Source organism: Pavona decussata, unplaced genomic scaffold (assembly GCF_977016875.1).
Source record: "Pavona decussata unplaced genomic scaffold, jaPavDecu1.1 SCAFFOLD_92, whole genome shotgun sequence".
In the NCBI taxonomy this organism is placed as follows: domain Eukaryota; kingdom Metazoa; phylum Cnidaria; class Anthozoa; order Scleractinia; family Agariciidae; genus Pavona; species Pavona decussata.
In genome coordinates this window covers 1,498,775-1,520,000 of record NW_028145509.1, presented here as the reverse complement: position 1 = coordinate 1,520,000, position 21,226 = coordinate 1,498,775, and the positions used below count along the sequence as shown (strand labels likewise).

Here is a 21,226-nt window from a genome sequence, read left to right as displayed (position 1 = left end):
GTATGAAAGTGAAGGTTCTCAGTCTGAGATAAATTATTATTCTGCAAGTTCCACTTATCCTGCTCTTCTAAGCTGTTCCATCCCTGGAAAAGGTGCGTGCTCAATAGGTATGGATTATAAAGGCATGCTTAAATTAGAATTCAAGTGCACTTTTAAAAATGTGCATGCCAGTTTTAATATCACATATCCACCACTTAAAAGGTTCAATTATGTCTCTGGTTTTTGTGACATTACATGGTAGGGAAATGAGCACATCAGCACATCTAAAATGTTTTTCTTTGGTATGGGGTCCTGAGTCTCCGAATTAGACATGCATGCAGAGCACAGTTTTATTTTACCCCCAGTCTCCCAGCAGTAGTTATATAATATAATAAAAAAATATTTAATAAGTTGTTTGGAGGTGACAATCCTCTTGATCTAGCTGATTTTACATGTCTGGAATTAGACAATGTAACTTCTAACTACTGGACCTACACTGTAAGTTGTCAATATATGAAGAATTCCTGTGGGATGGTTTTTAAATGCATGCCAAGTGATGCCAAGTGGAAGTTATTATAATGTTAATAAGGTTTGAAGAATAAAGAGTGTAAGTTATGGCAGTGGTTTGCTTACTTACATTGCTAATGGCTAATGGTGGAATGTGTTGAATAAGTTATGTCACCTAGCTTGTAAGCCTAATCGTTACTAAAAATTTATTGGGTCTCTAGTAAGGTTTCTTTTTTTCTTCTTTTGTAATTCGTCGAGGCCCTAAGAGAAGGAGGTGTGGGATTGTGGAAAATTGATTCTGTGCTTACATGTAAAAAGAACATAACAAGATATGCTCTACTGTTATTTTCTTGTTTATTCATGAGATGCATATAAGCATGAGTTGTTTTTCTGCAATTCCCCATCCAGTAGGGGGATTTATAGGGTAAGTTAATTTCCGGTGTGATTCTCTATCTCTTTTTAGAGCCTCAACTGCTTGCCAAAAAGAAAGTTTGTTCCAAGGATCCAAATAACAGTATTCATGTTGAGGATGTGATTCCATATCAAGACTGTGGAGTTCAGAGCTCTTAGAGTAAGTTGACCTAAAAATTATTATGTATGTGAGCAGCATGACTTTGCCAATACAGAACTACACAAAGCACTGTTTGTGATCACTCCTAAAAGTGACCATCATTGTGAAATCTGTGACATATTATAAGCCCTGTGTTAAAAAGATCCTTTAAGTGACATCTACCCTAAGCGATGGCACCACTTTTTTGAATAACCAACTGGCCCTTTTCTCCTAAGCGACCAGTGCAGCCTTCAGAAAACAAGCATTAGCCAGTAATGATACTTAAGGTTACAATTGGTAGCTTTCACTGATGCGTCAGCTCTCTCTTTATGAACCATGTAGAAGTTCATTCAAGGCGGCCGGTATATGATTTTACAGAAAATTTGCATTTGCAGCTTCCAAAATTTATCAAATCGGTATTGCAGCTGCTTGACAAAAATCACTAAGAATTGCTGCTCGGTGGTAGGACAAATCCAGAAAACAAAACCTTCTGTGTATCTCTGTCTGCTAAACAAGCTACATGTATTACAGTTGCTTCTAGTTCGCGTTTCAAAATAAAGTTGCTACATGATTAGCAATCGGTGTAATTTTGTTCTGCTGAAGCTTATGCCAATTTGGTATTCCACAACACCAACTATTAAACATTTCCAGTTGTTTAACTCTAGACATACCATTACAGTGTAATTGTAACAGCAGGTTTAATAAACATGTTAAAGACTGGTTTTGGTTTTAAAATATCCATAGAAAACCACTGTGGTGTCCTCAAAATCATGTAAATTGATCAGATTATCGAAGTGTTAACAACATTTGAAATAATTTATCTTTAAATCAAAGTCTCCTGTGAGCCAACTCGTGAATGCAGATGACGCATCAGTATTTTAATTGAAATTAAGATGGCTACATACACTACCTTGAAAGCTAAAAGAAGTCATATCTTTGCCTGATCATGTAACGAGAAATAACCATATGTGTACTATAAAAATGATTCTAAACTTATTCCCTACATATTGTATAAGGTTATTCTGATGCGCCTTGGAACAAATTTTCGGGTGTTTTTTATTCAAAGTTCATGCAGACACTTCACTCATTCAATTTAAGACGCCGCACTTTGTGGAAAAACGGGAAAACTTATAACTTTGCTCATATTAAATGAAAAATCTCCATTCTTGCATTAAAATAATTGTCAAATTTTTATCTACAGATTGAATAAGATTATTTTGATGCGCTGTGAAACAAATTTTCACTTCTTTTTTTATTCAAAGTTCATGCCGACACTTCACTGATTGAATTCAAGACACCGCACTTTCACTGCGCATGCTTGAAAGTCAACAGCCGAATCAGCCAACCAACCTAGTGAAAAACCCACCATTGCTATCACTCGTTCATTGTGCATGCTCGCATTTACGAGTTAAAAATGGGTATGGAAGTGGTTCATTTTGCCAGCTTGCTGTGATGTTGGAAGGGAGTGCCCATAGTTTTACGCAACACGGCACAAACTTCAATAATCAGCCTGGTCATAATTGCATTTCTGAAATTGAAACCTCCCAGCATAAAATTGGAAATACAAAAATCTGATCATGACAGATTTAAACTACAACATGCAGGTGTCATGACTGCTCACGTATCCTACCCCCTTAATGTTGTAGTTGGCAACAAGACTTTTTTCTCTAAACATACATTTTGTATTTTTTGCACAAGAATTTAAAATGGGTGTGGTTTTAAAAACAATGGAAGCAGTGCATTTTGCCAGCTTGCTGTGATATTAGAAGGGAGTGCCCATAGTTTTACGCAACACGGCACAAACTTCGGTAATCAGCCTGGTCATAATTGCATCTCTGAAATTGAAACCTCCCAGCATAAAATTGGAAATACAAAAATCTGATCATGACAGATTTAAACTACAACATGCAGGTGTCATGACTGCTCATGTATCCTACCCCTTTAATATTGGAGTGGGCAACATGACTAAATTTTTCTCTAAACTTACATTTTTGAATTTTTTTAAACCAGAATTTAACAATTTGGGCCCATTGGACAATGGGGCAGAAAAGTTTCAAGTTGTTCAAAGCTTAGTTTTTTGGTACAAATGTTTTCACCAGAGAACATTCACTTTTTTTTACTGTTAATCCTGGTTATGGATCTTCTGTTGTCTAAGTGTAGAGTCGTCCACTGTAAATAAACTTTTCTTAACAGGGGAACATATGTTATGGATGTTGGAACATAAAGTCTGTTCATACAATGTATTTATATTAGACAATAATGTTAGTCTCCTGCAGTGGAACATTCACAATTAATTAAATTGTAATAGCAACTGGAACCACAATGACAGACGACTTCTTCCTACATACTCCTGCACATCAAAAGCTCAACGGTATGACCATGAAAAAACTGTAATAATCAAGACTGAGTGTACTGAGACAGCGTATTGTTGCAATCTGATCCCCCATTGAATGAAACAGTACAATTTCAGTCAATTTCAGTCAATTCCAGTAGCTGTGAAAACTCACAGACAGATTTTTCAGTTCTTAAGATATTTAAATCTCATTGGGCTGAATTCTGTTACCACAACCTCGAATCTTTCAGTTTTTAGTGGTAAGTTGGCCCCAGGTTGTTATGGCACCCTGTAAACTAAACATGACCTACTCTGAGAAAACCTAACTTTTAAAATGCAAAATCTGCAATGAAACCCAATGGGAAGGAGAAAGAGATGGAGGTCAAAGAATAGCTGCCTCTGTCATGAGATAAGTAACAAGACCATCCCCAGGCATTGATATGTTATGTTTATTTTTAATACAGTTCCCTGAAAAAAGGGTGACGATCAGGTTATTGAACTGTGCAAAACATAAAAAGAAGTTGTATGGTTTAAGATAGTGCCACTTTCAGTTCTTCAGTTACTTCACCATTTCATTATGGATATTGGAACTGCAGGGATGTTCCTCAGCACTAAGAAATAATTCCTGGATTCTAAAGCAATAACCTGTGAACAGGCTCCCAAGTGGGGTCTATGGCAAAGATGAAAATCGAGCTCTTCCTCGCCCCATACCGTGCTCCGCCCGCCCGGCTCGCCGATTTTTCTTTTCACCCTATACCCCACTTGGGAGCCTGTTCACAGGCTATAAAGCAAATGCTCCATGCAGATAACTGATTTTGGTAGCAAGTCATAATTGCTTGTATTGTACCCATTAATAAGTGTTGTGGAACGCCGAATTCCAATTACCATAATGAAAGACAAAACTTCTGTGCTGTGATGATATTTAAATCTCATAGGTTTTTCCCTGCAAACAACCACTTCACATCTCTCAACTGCATGAACACCGCCAGCACAGTTTCCCAAACACTTCTTTAAGAGGTGATTACGGCTAATAAGAATACCACCTTGATTCATTTTGTTAAAAACAAAATACTGCCTTTTTCCTGTCCGTGATTCCAATGTCAGTACAGGCTGGTTTTCTCTCTTGACTGATGGCCAAAGTTGTTTAATAATGTTGGACTTAACAATTTTATGGTAAATCAAATCAAAAACTTCTCAGGAAATGTTCATAGTGAAATCTCCTCTCCATGGTGTCGCTAAAGTTGGTTTTGAGCGCAGTCTTCTAATTACCTTTTCGTGAAGCTTTTTCATTGTCCTTTTTGACCATTCCTTGGATGGGAATCAACTTTTGCAAGTCTGGATTTCGACCACTTAACGTTGTATTTCTCTTCGATGACTCCTACTGCTGCTTCGAACTCAGCAAAAAAGCATGAAATATCCCTCAACTCCGTGCCGTTTTCTGTACAAGACATGTACTCCTCGAAAAACTGGCTTATTTGATCAGAAGGAGGATTTTCCAGAAAGAGCTTGGCCGCCATATTAGATTCTACCAAAGCCCCCCAAAATTCTCTCATGACAGGCTGCGCGCCTCTGATGATCCACATTGGATTACCTATGATGGTCTCAAAGGAAGGCAGCGTCTAGGAACTGGTCTCACCGGCCGTGCACACTGTAGGAAAGGGAATCCTATCTCATTGCTTTTTTTGTTCAGATATAAAGTCTTTAGAAATTCTCTCATAAACAAATTGGTGTTTCAACCAAATGTATTACAGTTTTCCTTTTTCCAAGAATCTTAAAACCTAATCTTTTTAAAGTTTAAAATATACTACAAATACGTGACTCTCAAAACCTCGCGAAGCTAGGGCTGGGCGGACAGTCGATTTGAAGTGAAGGAATGTGCTAAGGCAGCTATAAGAAAGTATAAATTGTCACTAATAGGCCTTTTGCAGTAGCTGGTCACATGATCAACTTTCCGATCAAAAACAGTTCTCCTTTGGAAAGTTTTGTTACAAGGTCTTAGGAACTGAGAGAGCATATTCAAAGTAGGTTAATTACCCGTAAATTTTTATCCATATATCTCAAAAGTAAGATTAGAAGGATTTGTACTGGAAAACTCCTCAATCTTTATAATTCTTCGGGTCATACTCAGCCTCATCCAGTAATAGGTAATTATGATCATCATCATCATCATCATCATCATCATCATCATTATTATTATTATTATTGTCAGTAAGTATATCACTCTTTCCAATATTAGTTTATTCCATGGTTCCTATATTTGTAATGCATCTTCCTCCCCCCTTTGACCCAACAGTCTATTATTATTGTGCTCCTCATGTGTTCAAAATCAAGTGTCGATGTTTCCAATGCAAACTAAATGTAGCATTTTTTTGTTATTTTGTTCAGATAATCAGATTTCTTGTGATTATGAGATGGGATGTGGCTGAAATAGAGTGAAAAATCATACAATTGCATAATATCAGAACCTTGGTATCATCTTCAACCTTATTGGCCTTTCAAACAGACACAAAGAGACAATATAGGTTGGTTTCCATGCAAACACGTGCCCTTCAATGAAGAAAATCAATAGCTCAGCTATGGCAAATAATCCCATTAGTAGAAGTAGTTGTTTATTGGCACGTCCTCTTATAAGTTTGGCAAGTAGTCTCCATAAGTAGTCGTGTAAGTATCATGTCCCCATAAGTTTGGCAAGTAGTCCCCATAAGTAGTTGTGTAAGTATCATGTCCCCATAAGTTTGGCAAGTAGTCCCCATAAGTAGTTGTGTAAGTATCATGTCCCCATAAGTTCGGCAAGTAGTCCCCATAAGTAGTCGTGTACTATCATGTCCCCATAAGTTTAGCAAGAATTAAAATTCCCGTTAAGTAGTCAGAGGGGAGTTGATGAAACCCCAGGAAGCAAATGTCTTGACTTATAACAAACAAGCAACCAAACAGCCTTCTTCTTCTTCTTCTTCTTCTTCTTCTTCTTCTTCTTCTTCTTCTTCTTCTTCTTCTTCTTCTTCTTCTTCTTCTTCTTCTTCTTCTTCTTCTTCTTCTTCTTCTTCTTCTGCATCAGAAGAGGTGGTCCTCGCAAGTAGGGTATCACTATGGAAACACAGACCTCACAAGTTAGGTGAGTATGTCCCCATAAGAATTGTATGGCAAGTAGTACCCATAAGTATTCAAAGTTGAGTATTGGGCAGGTCCTCATAACTAAGACCCCACAAAAAAAATTGAAATTTCCTAAAGTTTAATCAAGTGTTTAAAGAGATGGGCAAATAAGCTACCAAACATCCATATTTTTTTTTTCATACCTCCAATAGAAAGGGGGGTCCTCATAAGAGGTGTATGGAAACACAGACCTCACAAGTTGCCAAAGGTGAGTATACATACATACATACATACATACATACATACATACATACATACATACATACATACATACATACATACATACATACATACATACATACATACATACATACATACATACATACATACATACATACATCCGTCCGTCCGTCCGTCCGTCCGTCCATCCACTCATTCATCGATCATCATTGTTGTTTAAAACGATTAAATTTTAACAGATCTTTCTGTGTAAAACACTTTTTTTTTTTTCTTAAATATCAATCATTAGTTAGCATTTTCAATAAAATGAAACCATGACACCTGACTTACAAGGTGGCTTTGGGCTTGTCAATGACCTTGGTCCTGGTGTTGTACCTCGCTGTGTTGGCGGACGAAATGTGGCTGCGGCAAATGTCTGGGTAGTAGGTGTGGGAGGGTCAGTTTGTGCAGTAAACCACTGAATCGTGGTCGGCGAAGTTTGGCGTTGGGAAATAACAGTCAATGATAAATTTAACGCGAGGGTCACAAAAATAAACAGCAGCATCGTCTGGTCCCTGTGAATAGGAAGAGCGTTTTAGTCACCTACGACATTGTTCAAAGCAAAAACAACACCCCCAAAGCAATATTGCTTTTGTGACACAATATAAGACATCAGTAGCCAAACCTTAAACATCTTTTGATTGAAAATTTATGAAATCGCTTGAGGCCGTTATTTATTTTTTTTTTTGTTTATTTATTTAATGTTTATTATTATTATTTTTTTTTTGCGCACCGGACCTATTAATCGAGATTGGTGGCTAGATCATAAGAGATTTTTTTTTCTTACAAATCCAACGAGGCACTTATGTAAACAGCTAGCCCTTTAGAAGGATAAAAAGACACGTCTGCCGGTGGTAAACAGAAAGAGCTTGGCCGACTTTACATTTTAGTAATGCGCAAATATGCCAAGAGCTTAATCAAGCCAACATTCCAACTTTTGACACTTTCAGCGGGTCTTTAAACTTAAATGTTATATTGTAAGCAATTAAATCGAACAGGTGATAAATAAGGCGGCGCTCTTCTACCAATCATTGCTTGTGTAATGAGTTGCCGTTGCACCAATAAAATTTATCTTCGTTGTTATAAGTATGCTAATGTAAGTGTTATGTTGGGCGGTTATTCAAAATGTTTTGCTCAGCTTGTTGCAAACAACAGAATATATATGTCCTGTGTATTTTTTTTTTCTCTCGTAAAGACTCTTTTTTTATATAACAACGTTGACCAAGATTTTAAGAACAGGGTCACGCTTTCTCAAACGGCTCTGATGCTTCTGAGAATAATAACTTTGTAATCCGACTATCTTTTTGTCTGCCAGAAAGTTAAAATTTCTCGAGGCACTTCAGTGCGAGCTCGGATTTTTCTCTGGTGGTTTTCTCCATCTCCCCAAGACGAGTCAAGATCTCAGTTTAATGGTTTCAAGAACCAATCTAAGGAAATACATGCACTGTTTGTAATTTCTGAGCCCTAGAATACGGAACAATCCAAAAGGCTAGCGAAAAATATATTAAACGTTTCTGTTGAACCGTAATTTGCCAGTTCATAAACAGAAAGGTAAGCACTGAAAGTTTTTTGCACTAACCATTACAATTCTTAACAGCAAAGTCGGTCTCCTTCTTTGTTTTCAGTATAAAACAGCGTTTATTAATAGTTTCGTGTTCTTGCGAGGTCGTTACTTTTTGAAAGCGCTCTGCCATTTTTCTCCCCGACGAACGAAAACTACGTATATCGCAGGATATCTGTTATGTGCGGGCGACGTATATTGAGTTCACCATGACCATATTTGGGCATGCAGTGTCACATTGTGTTGAATAATAAAATAAATTTATTATATGGCCGGCTCTGCGAGCAGGCAAGATGAGTCAAATCCTGCGCTATGATTGGCTACCCGAGCGGGCAAGATGAAGCTATCTTGCCCGCTAGGGATTACCCGTTGCCCGCCCGCCTGGCATCGAAAGTTTAATCCCAAGGAACAAAGCAATCTTTTATTCTATTTCCTCGCTGTTCTGGAGGAAAATCCTCACTAAAATGTTCAGTAGACTCTCATCATTTACCGAAAAAAAAAAGGAAAGAGAATGGAGTCGTCCTGTGTAGTGGCGCAAAAAAAGAACTTGGCCAATATCCAGCCATTTTGACCTCACGCTTGGTCAATAACACATTTATATAAGACGTGAGTCTACACAGTCCAATTAAGGTGGCCGCACACATTTTGCGCGCGCTTTAAAGATTCTGTGAGTGATGCTATTAAGCGCGCGATAGGGTTGTGGTAAGCAAATACTATCGATCCTTCGACTTTATACCAAATGGATCACAAAGGTAAGTCTTGCTCTTAAAATAACTTAGTTTCTCGTTTGTGAATCCTTCTTCATTTATCGCCGAACAAAGAAAGTGAGTTCACAATGAGCTAAGCCTTTTTGTACGCTTTTCATCTTTGCTGAGAAAACCTAATTAAAAGCCACACATGCGCATTTGAGCAAAAAATTGTGACTGGTTGCTGTAATGGAAATGAACTGTTTTCTAAGGAACCGCTCGTTAAAATTTCGTGAAATTTGACAAAACAGTAGTTTTCTAAAAGCGTAACTTGCCTACAAACCAAAAACAAAATCTAACAGAGGGTATCTTCACAAAACATTAAAGTGCAAAACCAACATTTACAAGAGATCTGTCTGTTAAAATTACATGAAAGCAGCGTCACCATGTCAGTACTTTGTGAGTTTTTCTGGATACAAAAAATGGAAAAATCTAATGAGTACATTTTCCAAAAATTAAGAAAAACCATTATTTGTGGACGGTTAATAGCTTGCTGCGTTGCCATGGCAACGGCACCTTGCTCAACAAGAAGTATCAAAATTTATTCCTTCTTAGTTAATCTTGCACCATGCTAATTTCGGGTACTCAGAAGTACGTTGTTTTCAAATAATGTTTACTAACGCCTGTGTACTGGAAAACTGTGTTCGGCCACCTTAAACTCACATGCAAGGATTAGTGTTATCTAACTGTTATCAGAGACAATCCGGACGTTATCAGTAAAATTCATTCATGTATGTATTATACATGCCTTTTTTTTCCCGGTATAATTATGTTTCACATTTTCCATAAAACGAGGCGCCGTACGTAGTTTTTAAATAATGTTTACTAACACCTGTGTACTGGAAAACTGTGTTCGGCCACCTTTAACTCACATGCAAGGATTAGTGTTATCTAACTGTTATCAGAGACAATCCGGACGTTATCAGTAAAATACATTCAAAATGTCATACATGCCTTTTTTTTCCGGTATAATTATATTTCACATTTTCCATAAAACGAGGCGCCGTTTTTATTTGCTTATAGTGCCTGATTCCTATTGACAGTGCATGAAAGTCTATCAATAAATGCAAAATGGGGACCTGTCAGTACCAAAGACGTAAGACTTGCTTGCATTAATTTTGTAAAACCTTTCCATGTTTTACTGGGTAGAAAAAAATTGTTTTGTCCTTATTTAAGGCGGAACAATGGTTAGGATAGATATAAATTTCAACTGCAGTAAAAAGCGACTCAGTTTTTAAGGTGCTGTCAAATGGTAATTGGTTTAAGATTGTTATCAGGACTCAAACTATAGTTATTAATTGTCCTGCACTTTATCCTTATTCGATATCCCAGATATTTGTGTCCAAAGTTTCTTTTCTCAAATTGTATTTGGCAGTCGACAGCACATATATTCGTCCAGTAACACTGATGATGTTTCCGTAAAACAAATATGCCTTTCTGTCACAGGTTCAGTAAATATCACTCGCAAACAACATCACGATACATAAATTACTTGGTTTGCTCTTTATACATCTTACGGTAATAAGTTTTTTCCTTCTGAAACTTTGCAACTGATCTAAATGAGAATATTAGAAAACGTTCCTTTAATACTGCGATTTATATTTGGTATGGATCGAGAGGCTTCGAAATTTTATCGCTTTCTTTCTCTGTCTCCGGACAGTTAGACCATTTTTGCGTCTTTGCTCGCTTGTTTCCTGAGCACGATTTATAGGTTGGATAATTAAAAAAAATATCCTTCAGGATACTACAGATAAAACGGAACGTAAACAAATACTGAAAATATCGCGTATTATAAGTAACACAGCGAAAACTGACTACATATAATTTAGTGATCTTTCTTTGGGGACGTTTTAAAATATCCTGTACCAAGCTACCGACATAAGTGCGGCTAGAAAAAAATAGCAATGAAAATCACGTATAATAAGTAACACTGGATAAACCAGCTAGACATAATTTAGTGCTCTTTTTTCACCAGAGGATGTCTAATCAATGCATAACATTTTTGTCGTGTCGAATACCATTCAAGTTAGAGACGAAAATCGAATCTACAGTCTGTTCAACTTTTAGGCTATTCTAACTCAAAGCAAAAAGTGTTACTTCCTACGTGCTACCTGCCATTTTTTTTTTTTTGGTTGGAATTAGTCTTTCGACACGACTCTAGGTTGATGAATTGAACAGTGCCGTGTTCAAAACTCGGATTCTAACCTGATATGTCCTTGGTTAAGACGCCTCAGTCAATGACCAATACTGAATAAAATTGAAATCAATGATCAAAGAAAGCAACTGTTTGCCTTGGAAGACAGTCCTAAAAAATTATCTCGGCAGCTGTGTACATATCATTATAAAGCAATGACACCTCTTTATTACCTTTGTTTGTAGGATTGAATAATGGTTTTACATTTCAGCAGTAAGAAATATATTTTCATTATGCACCGTCTCACTGATATAGAAGATCTTAAAGGGACACAATCAGCTGGTGCACATGCGCATAGCTCATTTGCATATCACACCTCGTCACAAGTCTCGCGCTGAGAAGCGCATCCTTTGAAAAATCTAAACATACCTTGTGGAGTCGAAGAATTTGCTAGTCAAAATAATGATTATAGACCTTATATCATATTAGAACACTCATTTTCTTGATACCATGAAGAGTTTACTAATGGACTTGTCCAGGGAAAGCCAAACGTCAAAGAATACCTCTGAAGTCGAAGAATCATTTAAGGTGGTAGATTGAGTTTCGGTATAAATATGACTTTGTCCAAAAACTACATGAATGGAGAAATTTTGTATCATTAGGCTTAAATCTGAAAGATAAGGACTTTCTGTTCACCTAATGAGGAGAAAACGACAGCCATGACGCGAAGTTCGAATCGTTTAGGAAGATTCCCCCCGCACAAACTATTCGCCAGGTTGAGAGAATGCGATTTTCCAAATATATATTATTTTTTTTCTGTGTGTGCCTGTTCGGTGTTTTTAGGGAAGTTGTTTTGGTTTTGGTTTTGTTTATTTGTTTCTTTGTTTCTTTGTTTGTTTGTTTGGGTGTTGCTTTATTTTTACGACGAGAAAAGATCACAGAAATGGATATATGTGTTTTCTGAGAAACAAAAATTTAGAATATTTCAAGACCATCACTAATGTGACGTGCTCTTCTCTTTTTGGTATCTCCGAATTTGCATCTCAAATGAAAAGAACTGAAAAATTCCAAGCAGAGGGCATTGGTGCATTTGAATTGTAGATTAATGTTAAATTATTCGTCTTTTTCTCTCACCTATTACCACGAGGAACGTTACAACAGGACGAACAACGGTGAAGCCGAAATACGTTGTTACAGTTATTTCCCGGGCTTAATATTCGCCAAGTTTATGCCATGGAATGGTGTGTCTATAATATCTTGGCAGGACATTATGCAATTACGGCAGACTTCGTTTTGTACACACCATGACAAAGCTTGACTAGGACCGACGCGTGCAAACACGGCGAGGCTGGACAGTCGACGTGGAGAAGTTCAACATTAACTACATTGAAGGTATTTAATCAACATTATTATCCACTATGTCTTCTCCGAGTAGTGCTTGAATTTGCATTGTAACCAGTGATGAAAACAACCATTGCGATAGCAATTCTAAATAAAGGTCGTTGTACTTTGTGTCACTCTGTACAGCATAATAAAAAGTACCATACATAGGAAAGTACCGCTCAGTAGCTTTCATTTGAATGGTCACACGCTAGGATTTCATTTACAGACTCAAAAGTTAGAATAAACTTATACAACATAATAAACAATACCACAGGAAAGTATTCTTGTAGCTTTCATTTGAATAGTAGAACTCTGAGATTTCATACACAGACTTAAAAGTTAGAACCACCTCCTACAGAAAAACTGACTAGCTTTCATTTAAATCGTCAGACTTTAGGACTCCATACTATACACTCGGCGACGCTTAGAAGTACTGAAGAAGTGGAGTTGGTACTGCTTCATATATAGTCTTCATGCTAAATGGTCACGCTTTAGTATTTAATTTACGGTCATGAAAGCTATAACCGCCTTATACAGCATAATTAACACTGGATAAATAAGTATTATAAATATATTATAAGTTATTGACATTTATTTTGGTATCCACAGGCAGAAATGTTGTGTTTATGAAATGGATAAGCAGAGGAATTTCCTCGATGTTAGGTGAGTACTATTTAATTCTTTTCTCTTTCACTCTATCGATCCAAAGAGGACTTGAATTTAAGCGTTATAGAATCGTACAGGAAAAACGTTTCTGGGCAAAATTAGCATCACAGCAAAATGCTCGTTAGCTTGTGCTCCATTGGTCACACTGTCTTAAGCATTTTATCCACAAACTCAAAAGTGAGAACCATCTTGTACAGCATAGTTAACACAGTGCCACAGGCATGCAGGTGCGCTCACCTTTCATCTGAGCGGTCAGATTTTGGGATTCAGTTTTTTCCACAAACTCAAAAATTTGGGACCACCTTGTATCGCAAATCATCAATACCGCAGGAAAGTACTGATCAGAAGCTTTCGTCTGAGTGGTCACGCTTTAGGACTTCATCCACAAACTTAAAGAATCTTGTAGAAAATAATGAAGAGCATCACGGGAGAAAGTACATCTCAGTGGCTTTCATAAAGTGGTCACACGTTAGAACGTCATTAACAGACTCTATTGCTAGCGCCATCTTGTACGGCAATGTCATAAAAATCACCACAGGGAAGTACTGCTCAGTCCGGATCCGAGTGAACAGCTAAACAGTGTGACTAAACGTGATTTTATTTGACAGATTTGAAAGTTGGAGCCACCTTGCACTACACAATAAACAGTACCACAGGTAAAGACTTTATGATTTTAAAATCTATCTCAGCAACTTATGTTAATTTTTACGTTTAAGCTATAACTGAACGTTAACATGCATGATTAATTCTGAGAACCAACGTTGATTTAGAGCAGCAAAACAGAACTACCACGACACGTCTTTAAACTATTAAATTTTATTTTACAGGCAGATATCTACTCATATTGGCCTAAAAAGAGGAAGAAATCGTGACTGAGACTGAACATTTGTGACAGGTAAGATAATTCCTTCATAATTACCTTCTAATTTGTTTTTAGAAGATCCACAAATAATAAAACATACAAAAATTGAGAACTTGTTTCGTGGCTAAGGGATACGCTACAGTAACTTCTTTACAACGGGCGCTTTTATGCTACATCTGCAAAATTCCTCCAGGATTAACTTAGCCAAGCTCTCGTATATGTCTCGTAGTTTGTTTCAAATAAGCAGGAACATCAATAGATTACGAATCCAGCTGAACTATCAAGTTGCAACTGCAATATTAGTTCTACAAGGCTGCAGCAACAGCTGATATAAATTTTATTTTCCTAAATGGTATATTTCTTTTTTTATTGGTTTTAGCTGAACAATCAGAGAATCCTTGAAAGTGTCAAAGGACGGCAGTAGTGTAGGGAGTGGATTGAACTACTGAATGCGAACGAAGGACTGCTTACCTTTCTTGGGATCAAGGTTAATCTTTGGCTACTAAGCTTAATAGACTAAACATTAGAGACGAATTACATTAAATTTATCGCCGGCGTAGCGTAACATGACCAATAAAAGTTATACTGGGATTTTGGCCGGGTTTAAAGTTTGGCGAAAATGGTCACTTCCGGCGATAAATTTGTGTAACTCGCTCCGGTCCAAACTACAGTTGTTCGAAAGTCGGTTGATGCTAATCCAGGATTATCGTCTAGGTTTTTTGCTTAATACACTCACCAAGATTTATTTTTAAGGTAATTCAAATGTGAATAAGAAGCCTTCTGCATTGCAAATTTAAGCTTTAAGCAATCCAGCAAATGAAGAAGGGAGAGGAATTTAGCCTGCGAATTTTAATTAGGCGCTAATAATAATCCTAGCTTAGTTGCAATCGTGCTTTCAACAACTGAGCCTAGAGATTTATGGCTTCCTTTAAAAGAAGGTCTCATTGGGTTTGCTCAGTTGTCGACCTATTTGTCAGACTAGCTTTTTCCTGGTCGGAGAGAGTCGAAGTTCGAAACTAGTAAGATAAGCTAGTACTGAAATGCATGAAACAAACACAATCATGTAATGGACTTCAGTCTCAAGAAAGGATTTCAGTTCACAGACTGCTCAGTACCTTTCATTTGATTGGTCACACCTTGGGATGTTTTCATTTACAGACTCATGCAAAAGTTAGAATTAGGACCAACTTATGCAGCATCATAATTAGTAGAACATGGAAATACTGCTCCGTAGCACCTTTCACCTGAATGGTCACACATTAGAATTTCAGACACAGACCCAAAAGCTCGACCACCCTAGGTGACGCGTTACGATTTGATCCAGAGATTTGGAATGTAGAACCACCGTTTATAACATAATATATAAATAGCACCACAGAGAATGCTCAGCAGAGGGGTCAACCCTTCTTACATGAGATAAGGGATCATTTTTTAGAGAAAGTTTTTAAGAGTTCTATGAAAAAAAATCGTGATTTCGTGAATAATTTCTCGTTTCTAAGTTCTTCTTTATCATCTTGTGTCAATAAAGTACTTGTCGAAACGCAATCAGACCTTATTATAAGATTTCATAAATTAAATAATTGTTTACATATGGTTGTCCTAATGCCTTTCATTCCTGCGGCGATTATTCTGTTGGTTAGTTGGCAAAATTCTCGCCACTTTCTCATCCAAAAGAAGCAAAACCAAAGCCAATCGTGACTTGTTCGCACGCGTTTTCCCGCGCTTGGTATCCGCTACATGTATTGTCTTTGAATTCTAATTGGCTCATTGCGCTGTTTACGTTTGTTGTGATTGGTTAGAGTAACTACCTTGGCTTAAGTTTTGCGAAAATTTATTGAAAACCGCTCTATGACAGTAACTCGACAAAATCAATTTATGTCAAAAAAACTATAGAGAAACAACATTAACACATGACCAACGAGAGAAACGCGAAAAGACGTGATGTTTGTGAAGGAAAAACAAAACATGGCAGAAAAAAGGAAAACTGTTACATTGACAAGCATGAACCAACAAACATGACCGAAAGGAAAAGTGAAAATTAAAACTCTAGCGAAACAAAGCGAAACAGGACGACAACCCGACAAAGGCAGTAAACCAAAAAAGGGAAAAAAAAGTAAGAAAGATCTAGAGGAAAACGGTGGAGAAACAAGAGGAAAATATGATAGAGCAGTGAATAACTAAGACTGTCCAGAGAAAAATACAAAATGCAAAACTGTTGAAAAGGCAAAACTACAGTATTAACACAAAACAAGAGGGAAACTATCGATAGAGTAACGAGAATACTATATCATACAAAGGATGAGTAAAAAACGTAAGGCACTGAAAAGGAGCACAAATTAAAAAATACAAGAATCATTTCAGAGAAAAAGATATAGCTAAAAAATGACAGAAAACGACAGAAGGATTATGGAGAAAAACTAATAAGAAACAAAAGCATAACATGACAGAAAAATGGAGGAGAAAAAGTGAAAATGAGATGATAGATCGTCTCATGATAAAAGATGCCAAAAAAAAAGGTGACAAGAAGACGGAGAGATAAAATGCAGAAGCATCGATGCAAAACAATAACAAGAAAGCAAGACTGGTTCAATACAGTTTTTGAGTGACCGTATACGTATACCTCTCTTTTTCAACTGACCGTTATGTGGTCTTCTCTGGCATCGGCCTGTTTGAAATTTACACCAGTTATTGGCTTTGGATTGAAGTTTGTCACGATTGATTTTTTGGCAAAATGAACGTTAAGATGGCAATAAATAATTATTGAAAAAAAAACAACAGAAACAACAACTCCTCGTAAGCAGTTAATCGCGAATTTTGTGGATTGCAGATTTGAATTAGAAAAACATAATACCAAAATATTGGATTATGGTGTATAGCAATCGAAAAATAAAAAAAAAAATATGCAAAAAATCGCAGGAACGGTTCGATATATTTTCAAGACCTTCATCACGCATACTTGACGACGTGAAAAATTCTATCCTAACGTTTTGCGCTGTAAATTCAACGTCGACATGATATGCTAATACATTCAGTTTCATTTCAATGCTTATGACATTCTTTCGTGATGTTTATATCGTCGATACCTAATAGAAAAACAACACGGTATTATGCAATAAAATTCATCAGTCCGGGCGGAATATCGTACACAACGATTTGGATATATTACCTTACTTTTGTAAGGTCAACATTTCCGTCGATTTATGCGCGGTCTTCATCATTAAATTCAAAGATGTTCCTGAAAATAAATTTCACCGAAACTTTGGAGTGAAGTTGTTCACATCATCAAGCATGCGTTGTGAGGATTTTACAAAAAATCCATCGGGCAGTTTCTGTGGAGATTTTGTAATGCAAATGAATGCAGCATTTATTCCTGTCTATTTCTTATGTCACATACCGTGGTTTCTAATACAAATCTGAATGGCGCAAAATGTTCAATTTACTGATTTCGAGGGTTTTTGTTTATTGTAGTCATAGTAATATCGATTTTCCCAAAACATCAATCCCGAAAAACTTCAATACAAAACCAATAACTGGTGTGAATTTCTCATCGCTCGGTACCGTACAAGACTGCCTTATAACTGGTTAAAAAAGCGAAGTATGTTCGCTCAAAAACTGTATTAAAACACAACAATCCACAGAGGACAGGAACATAATCAAGATGGAGAAAAAAAACAAAGATGAAAACGTTAATAATAGTAATAATAATAATAATAATAATAATAATAATAATAATAACAACAATCTTTATACAGGGAGCCCACATCACGAAAGTGATATTCAGTGGGGCCCTGTAAATTAGATATTAGCTGGATTAAAAAAAGAGCAGAACAAAGCAAAAAAAAAAATGAAGGGAAAATGGAACAGAAATAAAGAGCCAAATACGAATAAGATCTAAGGCAGATGAAAAAAGAAAAAAAGGAGAAATACCGAACGAGAAACAAAGAAAGAATGAAATAAAGAAAACTGAAAAACAAAATCATCTTTAAATGTTAAAGAAAAACAAACACGAGAAACGATGAAAAAGGAAAACATACCAGGAAAAGGGAGAAGATCAGAAAGAAATCATGATAGGAAAACCAAATCTATAGAGAATCACAAACAAGTAGATCATTAAAGGGTCATTATAATTTACAAGTAAAATGAATGAAAACTACGAAGAAACATGATAAAAGCCAAACAGCAAAAAAGGAAAACAATGACCAAATATGATAGAGAAACCTGATTAAGGAAAGGACAGCAAATTAAACTATTAGGATCGGAGACGAAAACCAATTTAATAAATTTAACCATTTTATTAAAGCAAAGGGACAATTGCCAAGGAAAAACGAACAAACTAATATAGCAAATGAAGATCAAAACTGTGGAGAAAAAAGAAAAAGCCAAAAACTTATCAATATAAATAACTGCTAATAGAAGATGGAAAATTGGCTCAAAACCGCTGGAAATTTAGCAAAATATGGTTTAAGTATATTGAAACGACGACAAACTGTAGATAAACAAAAGCAAAACGCTACTAAGAAACAGGAACAAACCGATAAGAGAGAGAATGTAAAATATGCTCACACAAACGACAGCACAAAAATACAGGATAACTAAAATTACACTTAAGATGGGGCAAAGGTAGTTTGTTAGGACAGAAGAGAAGATTTTCCGAAATCTAACTCTATTAGCACGGAACAGTATGTCTTCCCAGGTTTCGATGCCCTTATATACTCTGATCATGAGCTGCGATGCCAGACCGATATATTTGACGTCTCAACGAAATTTTTATCGTTAGGGTGAAAGGCATTGGGGTATGTAACTAAAGGGTCCGGTTAATTGAACCACAGGTTTACCATCCTATGCTTCTTTGGTTAATTGTGTTTTTAATTTTAAATTGGTGCGTTGGTTATAAAATTAACGGTTTCTAAAGGCGATACATATGTTGGTTTTCCAAAAAGATAACATTCTTCAAATCGACAAAGTTGGGCATTGTGTTCATATTTTGAACGTTTTTGTTTCAATTAATCTTTTTGAAAAAAAAAGGGGGGGAGGTGGGGGGATCAACCTTGTCTACATTATTAACCGACTCCACCGTTTAAAAGCACAGTTGATCACACAAAGTGAATGGTAAGTCTGTGATTTAAAGACAGTTAACGCTGGTCTAGGTTAGACCTTTATTCTGTACAATCCGACTCTATTTTGAAACTGGAATGAAAACTGCAAGAAGTTAAAAGAAAAAAAAGCAAAACCGACAGCAAACACTTGTTGTAAAATTTGAAACCTGAAAATTTATGTTTTGAAAAGTTGAAATCAGTGTAGTAGAAAATTCTGCTTCTAGTCTAAATTCTGAGTGATGGAGAATAGCTTGAAAAGGTGTTATCGTAATTTATTTGTGATGCAGCCTATCAAAAATTGAGTTGGTGGCAAATATTTAAAAAAAAAACATATCGGGAAGTGGAAATATATTTACTCACGGTTTTAGCGCTGCAAAATTTGTGAACTATCGTCAATAATTTTCTTTTTTTAGTTTTAAGGGTTTTTTTTTATAGAAATTATCAAACATCGAATTTCGGCCGCTTTTATCCATGCCAACATGTCAATTTGTGTCAAGATATGTCGGATTGTACAGCAAGAAGCTTCATTTTAAGTAAAACCGGGCCCTGAAACATGTAACTTTGCTCCAAAAAAGCGCGATTTTTCCTGGTTTTTAATGACGGGAGTTTTAAATTGAGAAAAAGACGATCAGTACGAATTTTGGATTGTATATAAAAGAAAGAGCGTCATGTTTTAAGGTTTTAATGCCAAATTCTAAGTAATTAAAATCAGCCGATACTTCTTTCAGTCTATTAACTCTTCGCTTTTGAAATGAGTAAAAGAAAAACGCCCTTTTAAAAGGGGCTTTAAAACTAGTCATTAGTAGGCTATTTAATTTTAAATATTTTGTTGAAGTCTTATTGCATAGAAATGAAACGAAGACCTGAGCTTTTGGTGGGAGTATTCTAATACTGAGTCAAAAAAAATTCTAACTCTTTTGGCGGGAAAAATCCGTAAAGATTTAAACGGATTTAGCCCTTCAAAAGTAAAGATAATTTTGGCTTTAAGTTGGACCCGTATTAAAAGTGCAGAACTCTTTTTTTCTCTTTTCGCTCTTTTAAAGGTGGCTTGAAAACTAGAAAATTTTAGGCTATTATTTCCTTTTAATATTTTGCCTATTTTGATTGCTAAAAAAGAAGAAAAGCGCTGTACTTTTGATGGGGGTAGTATTGAGTCAAAAAAATTCTAAGTCTTTTGGCGGGAAAAATCCGTGCAGGTTTTCGCCGGATTTAGCCCCTCAAAAGTCAAGATATTTTTTTTGATTTTGTGCTAGACCCGTGTTAAAAGTGCAGAACTTTTTTTTCTTCTCGGCAACCTCTCCTAGGCAAAAAAAGGTAAAAGAGATAGCCTACAAAATGACTAGTTACCAGGCTCCTTTTAAAAGCGCGATTTTTTTCATTTATTAGTGTAATGAATACAAGACAAATAAACTTGAACAATGAAAGTCAAGTTTCAAATTCTTTATTGACTAACTGATATATATTACAAAGCAAAGTAGTGAAAGTAAGTAAACTATTTTTGGTTGACAATATTGTGAAACTAATCACTGAGGTCAAAACGAAAAATATTGACTGTAGCTGACTTTTGCTTTGACAATGAAAACTTCAAGAATAAATAAATGATCTTTGAAGTACAATACTTTCACTTTCTAACATTCATAAAATGTCTTAGTTGTTTTCAAGAGTAGAAACGTTGTGCGAATTGTGTTTGTGTGGAAATCAAATAAAAACATTTCAAGCTTTAAACTGAAAGGACTAAGTAAAAGATTTTACAGTGCAATTTTTGATATATTTTTAGAGAAATTATTGGTGAAAGTTATAGCCAAATGTGTACAAAGACTTTGATTTCCACATAAACGCTACATTCAAACTATGTTTGCACTCTGAAAATGGCGAAAAAAATACCGAATAACATGATAAGTGCACGATACGAGCTCGCGTTTTTCTGCTGAAAGTATTTTGGTGCGCCTTCAGAATACCTTTAGATATTTTAAAATGATAAGAGAGAGTTTTGATTTGAAATATTCAAAAGATCTCTTCAAAGAACTGAATTTCACTGAAT

At 36.1% G+C, this 21,226-nt stretch overlaps 2 protein-coding genes and 2 long non-coding RNA genes across 13 annotated transcripts in view; 2 read left to right on the top strand and 2 right to left on the bottom strand.

Moving 5' to 3' along the window:
- Positions 1-6,737, top strand: part of LOC146473792 (uncharacterized) — a 12,550-nt gene extending 5,813 nt beyond the window's left edge. Inside the window, exons 3-6 of one of the 8 annotated variants that reach the window (XR_014866302.1) lie at positions 1-92; positions 950-1,057; positions 6,424-6,480; positions 6,671-6,737. The exon at positions 1-92 is cut by the window's left edge and continues 11 nt beyond it. This is a non-coding gene — a long non-coding RNA (uncharacterized LOC146473792). Of the gene's footprint in view, positions 108-949; positions 1,058-5,753; positions 6,622-6,670 lie in introns of those variants that run through there. The other 7 variants (XR_014866298.1, XR_014866303.1, XR_014866300.1 and 4 more) reach the window with 7 other exon arrangements.
- The window catches only part of LOC146473791 (uncharacterized), a 76,479-nt gene extending 65,158 nt beyond the window's left edge, over positions 1-11,321 (bottom strand). For 2 of the 3 annotated variants that reach the window (XM_085117611.1, XM_085117613.1), the window contains exons 1-2: positions 11,250-11,321; positions 7,029-7,252 (exon numbers count right to left, since the gene is read on the bottom strand). In XM_085117611.1, coding sequence (XP_084973737.1) covers positions 7,029-7,242 — 214 coding nt within the window. In that variant the 5' untranslated portion in view covers positions 7,243-7,252; positions 11,250-11,321. Of the gene's footprint in view, positions 1-7,028; positions 7,970-11,249 lie in introns of those variants that run through there. The other variant, XM_085117612.1, reaches the window with a different exon arrangement.
- LOC146473783 (uncharacterized) overlaps positions 1-21,226 on the bottom strand; it is a 158,870-nt gene that overhangs the window by 83,786 nt on the left and 53,858 nt on the right. The gene's annotated exons all lie outside the window — the stretch shown is intronic.
- On the top strand, positions 13,185-14,125 carry LOC146473790 (uncharacterized). Its single transcript, XR_014866342.1, has 3 exons — positions 13,185-13,224; positions 13,836-13,883; positions 14,055-14,125. It is a non-coding gene; the product is annotated as an uncharacterized LOC146473790 (long non-coding RNA).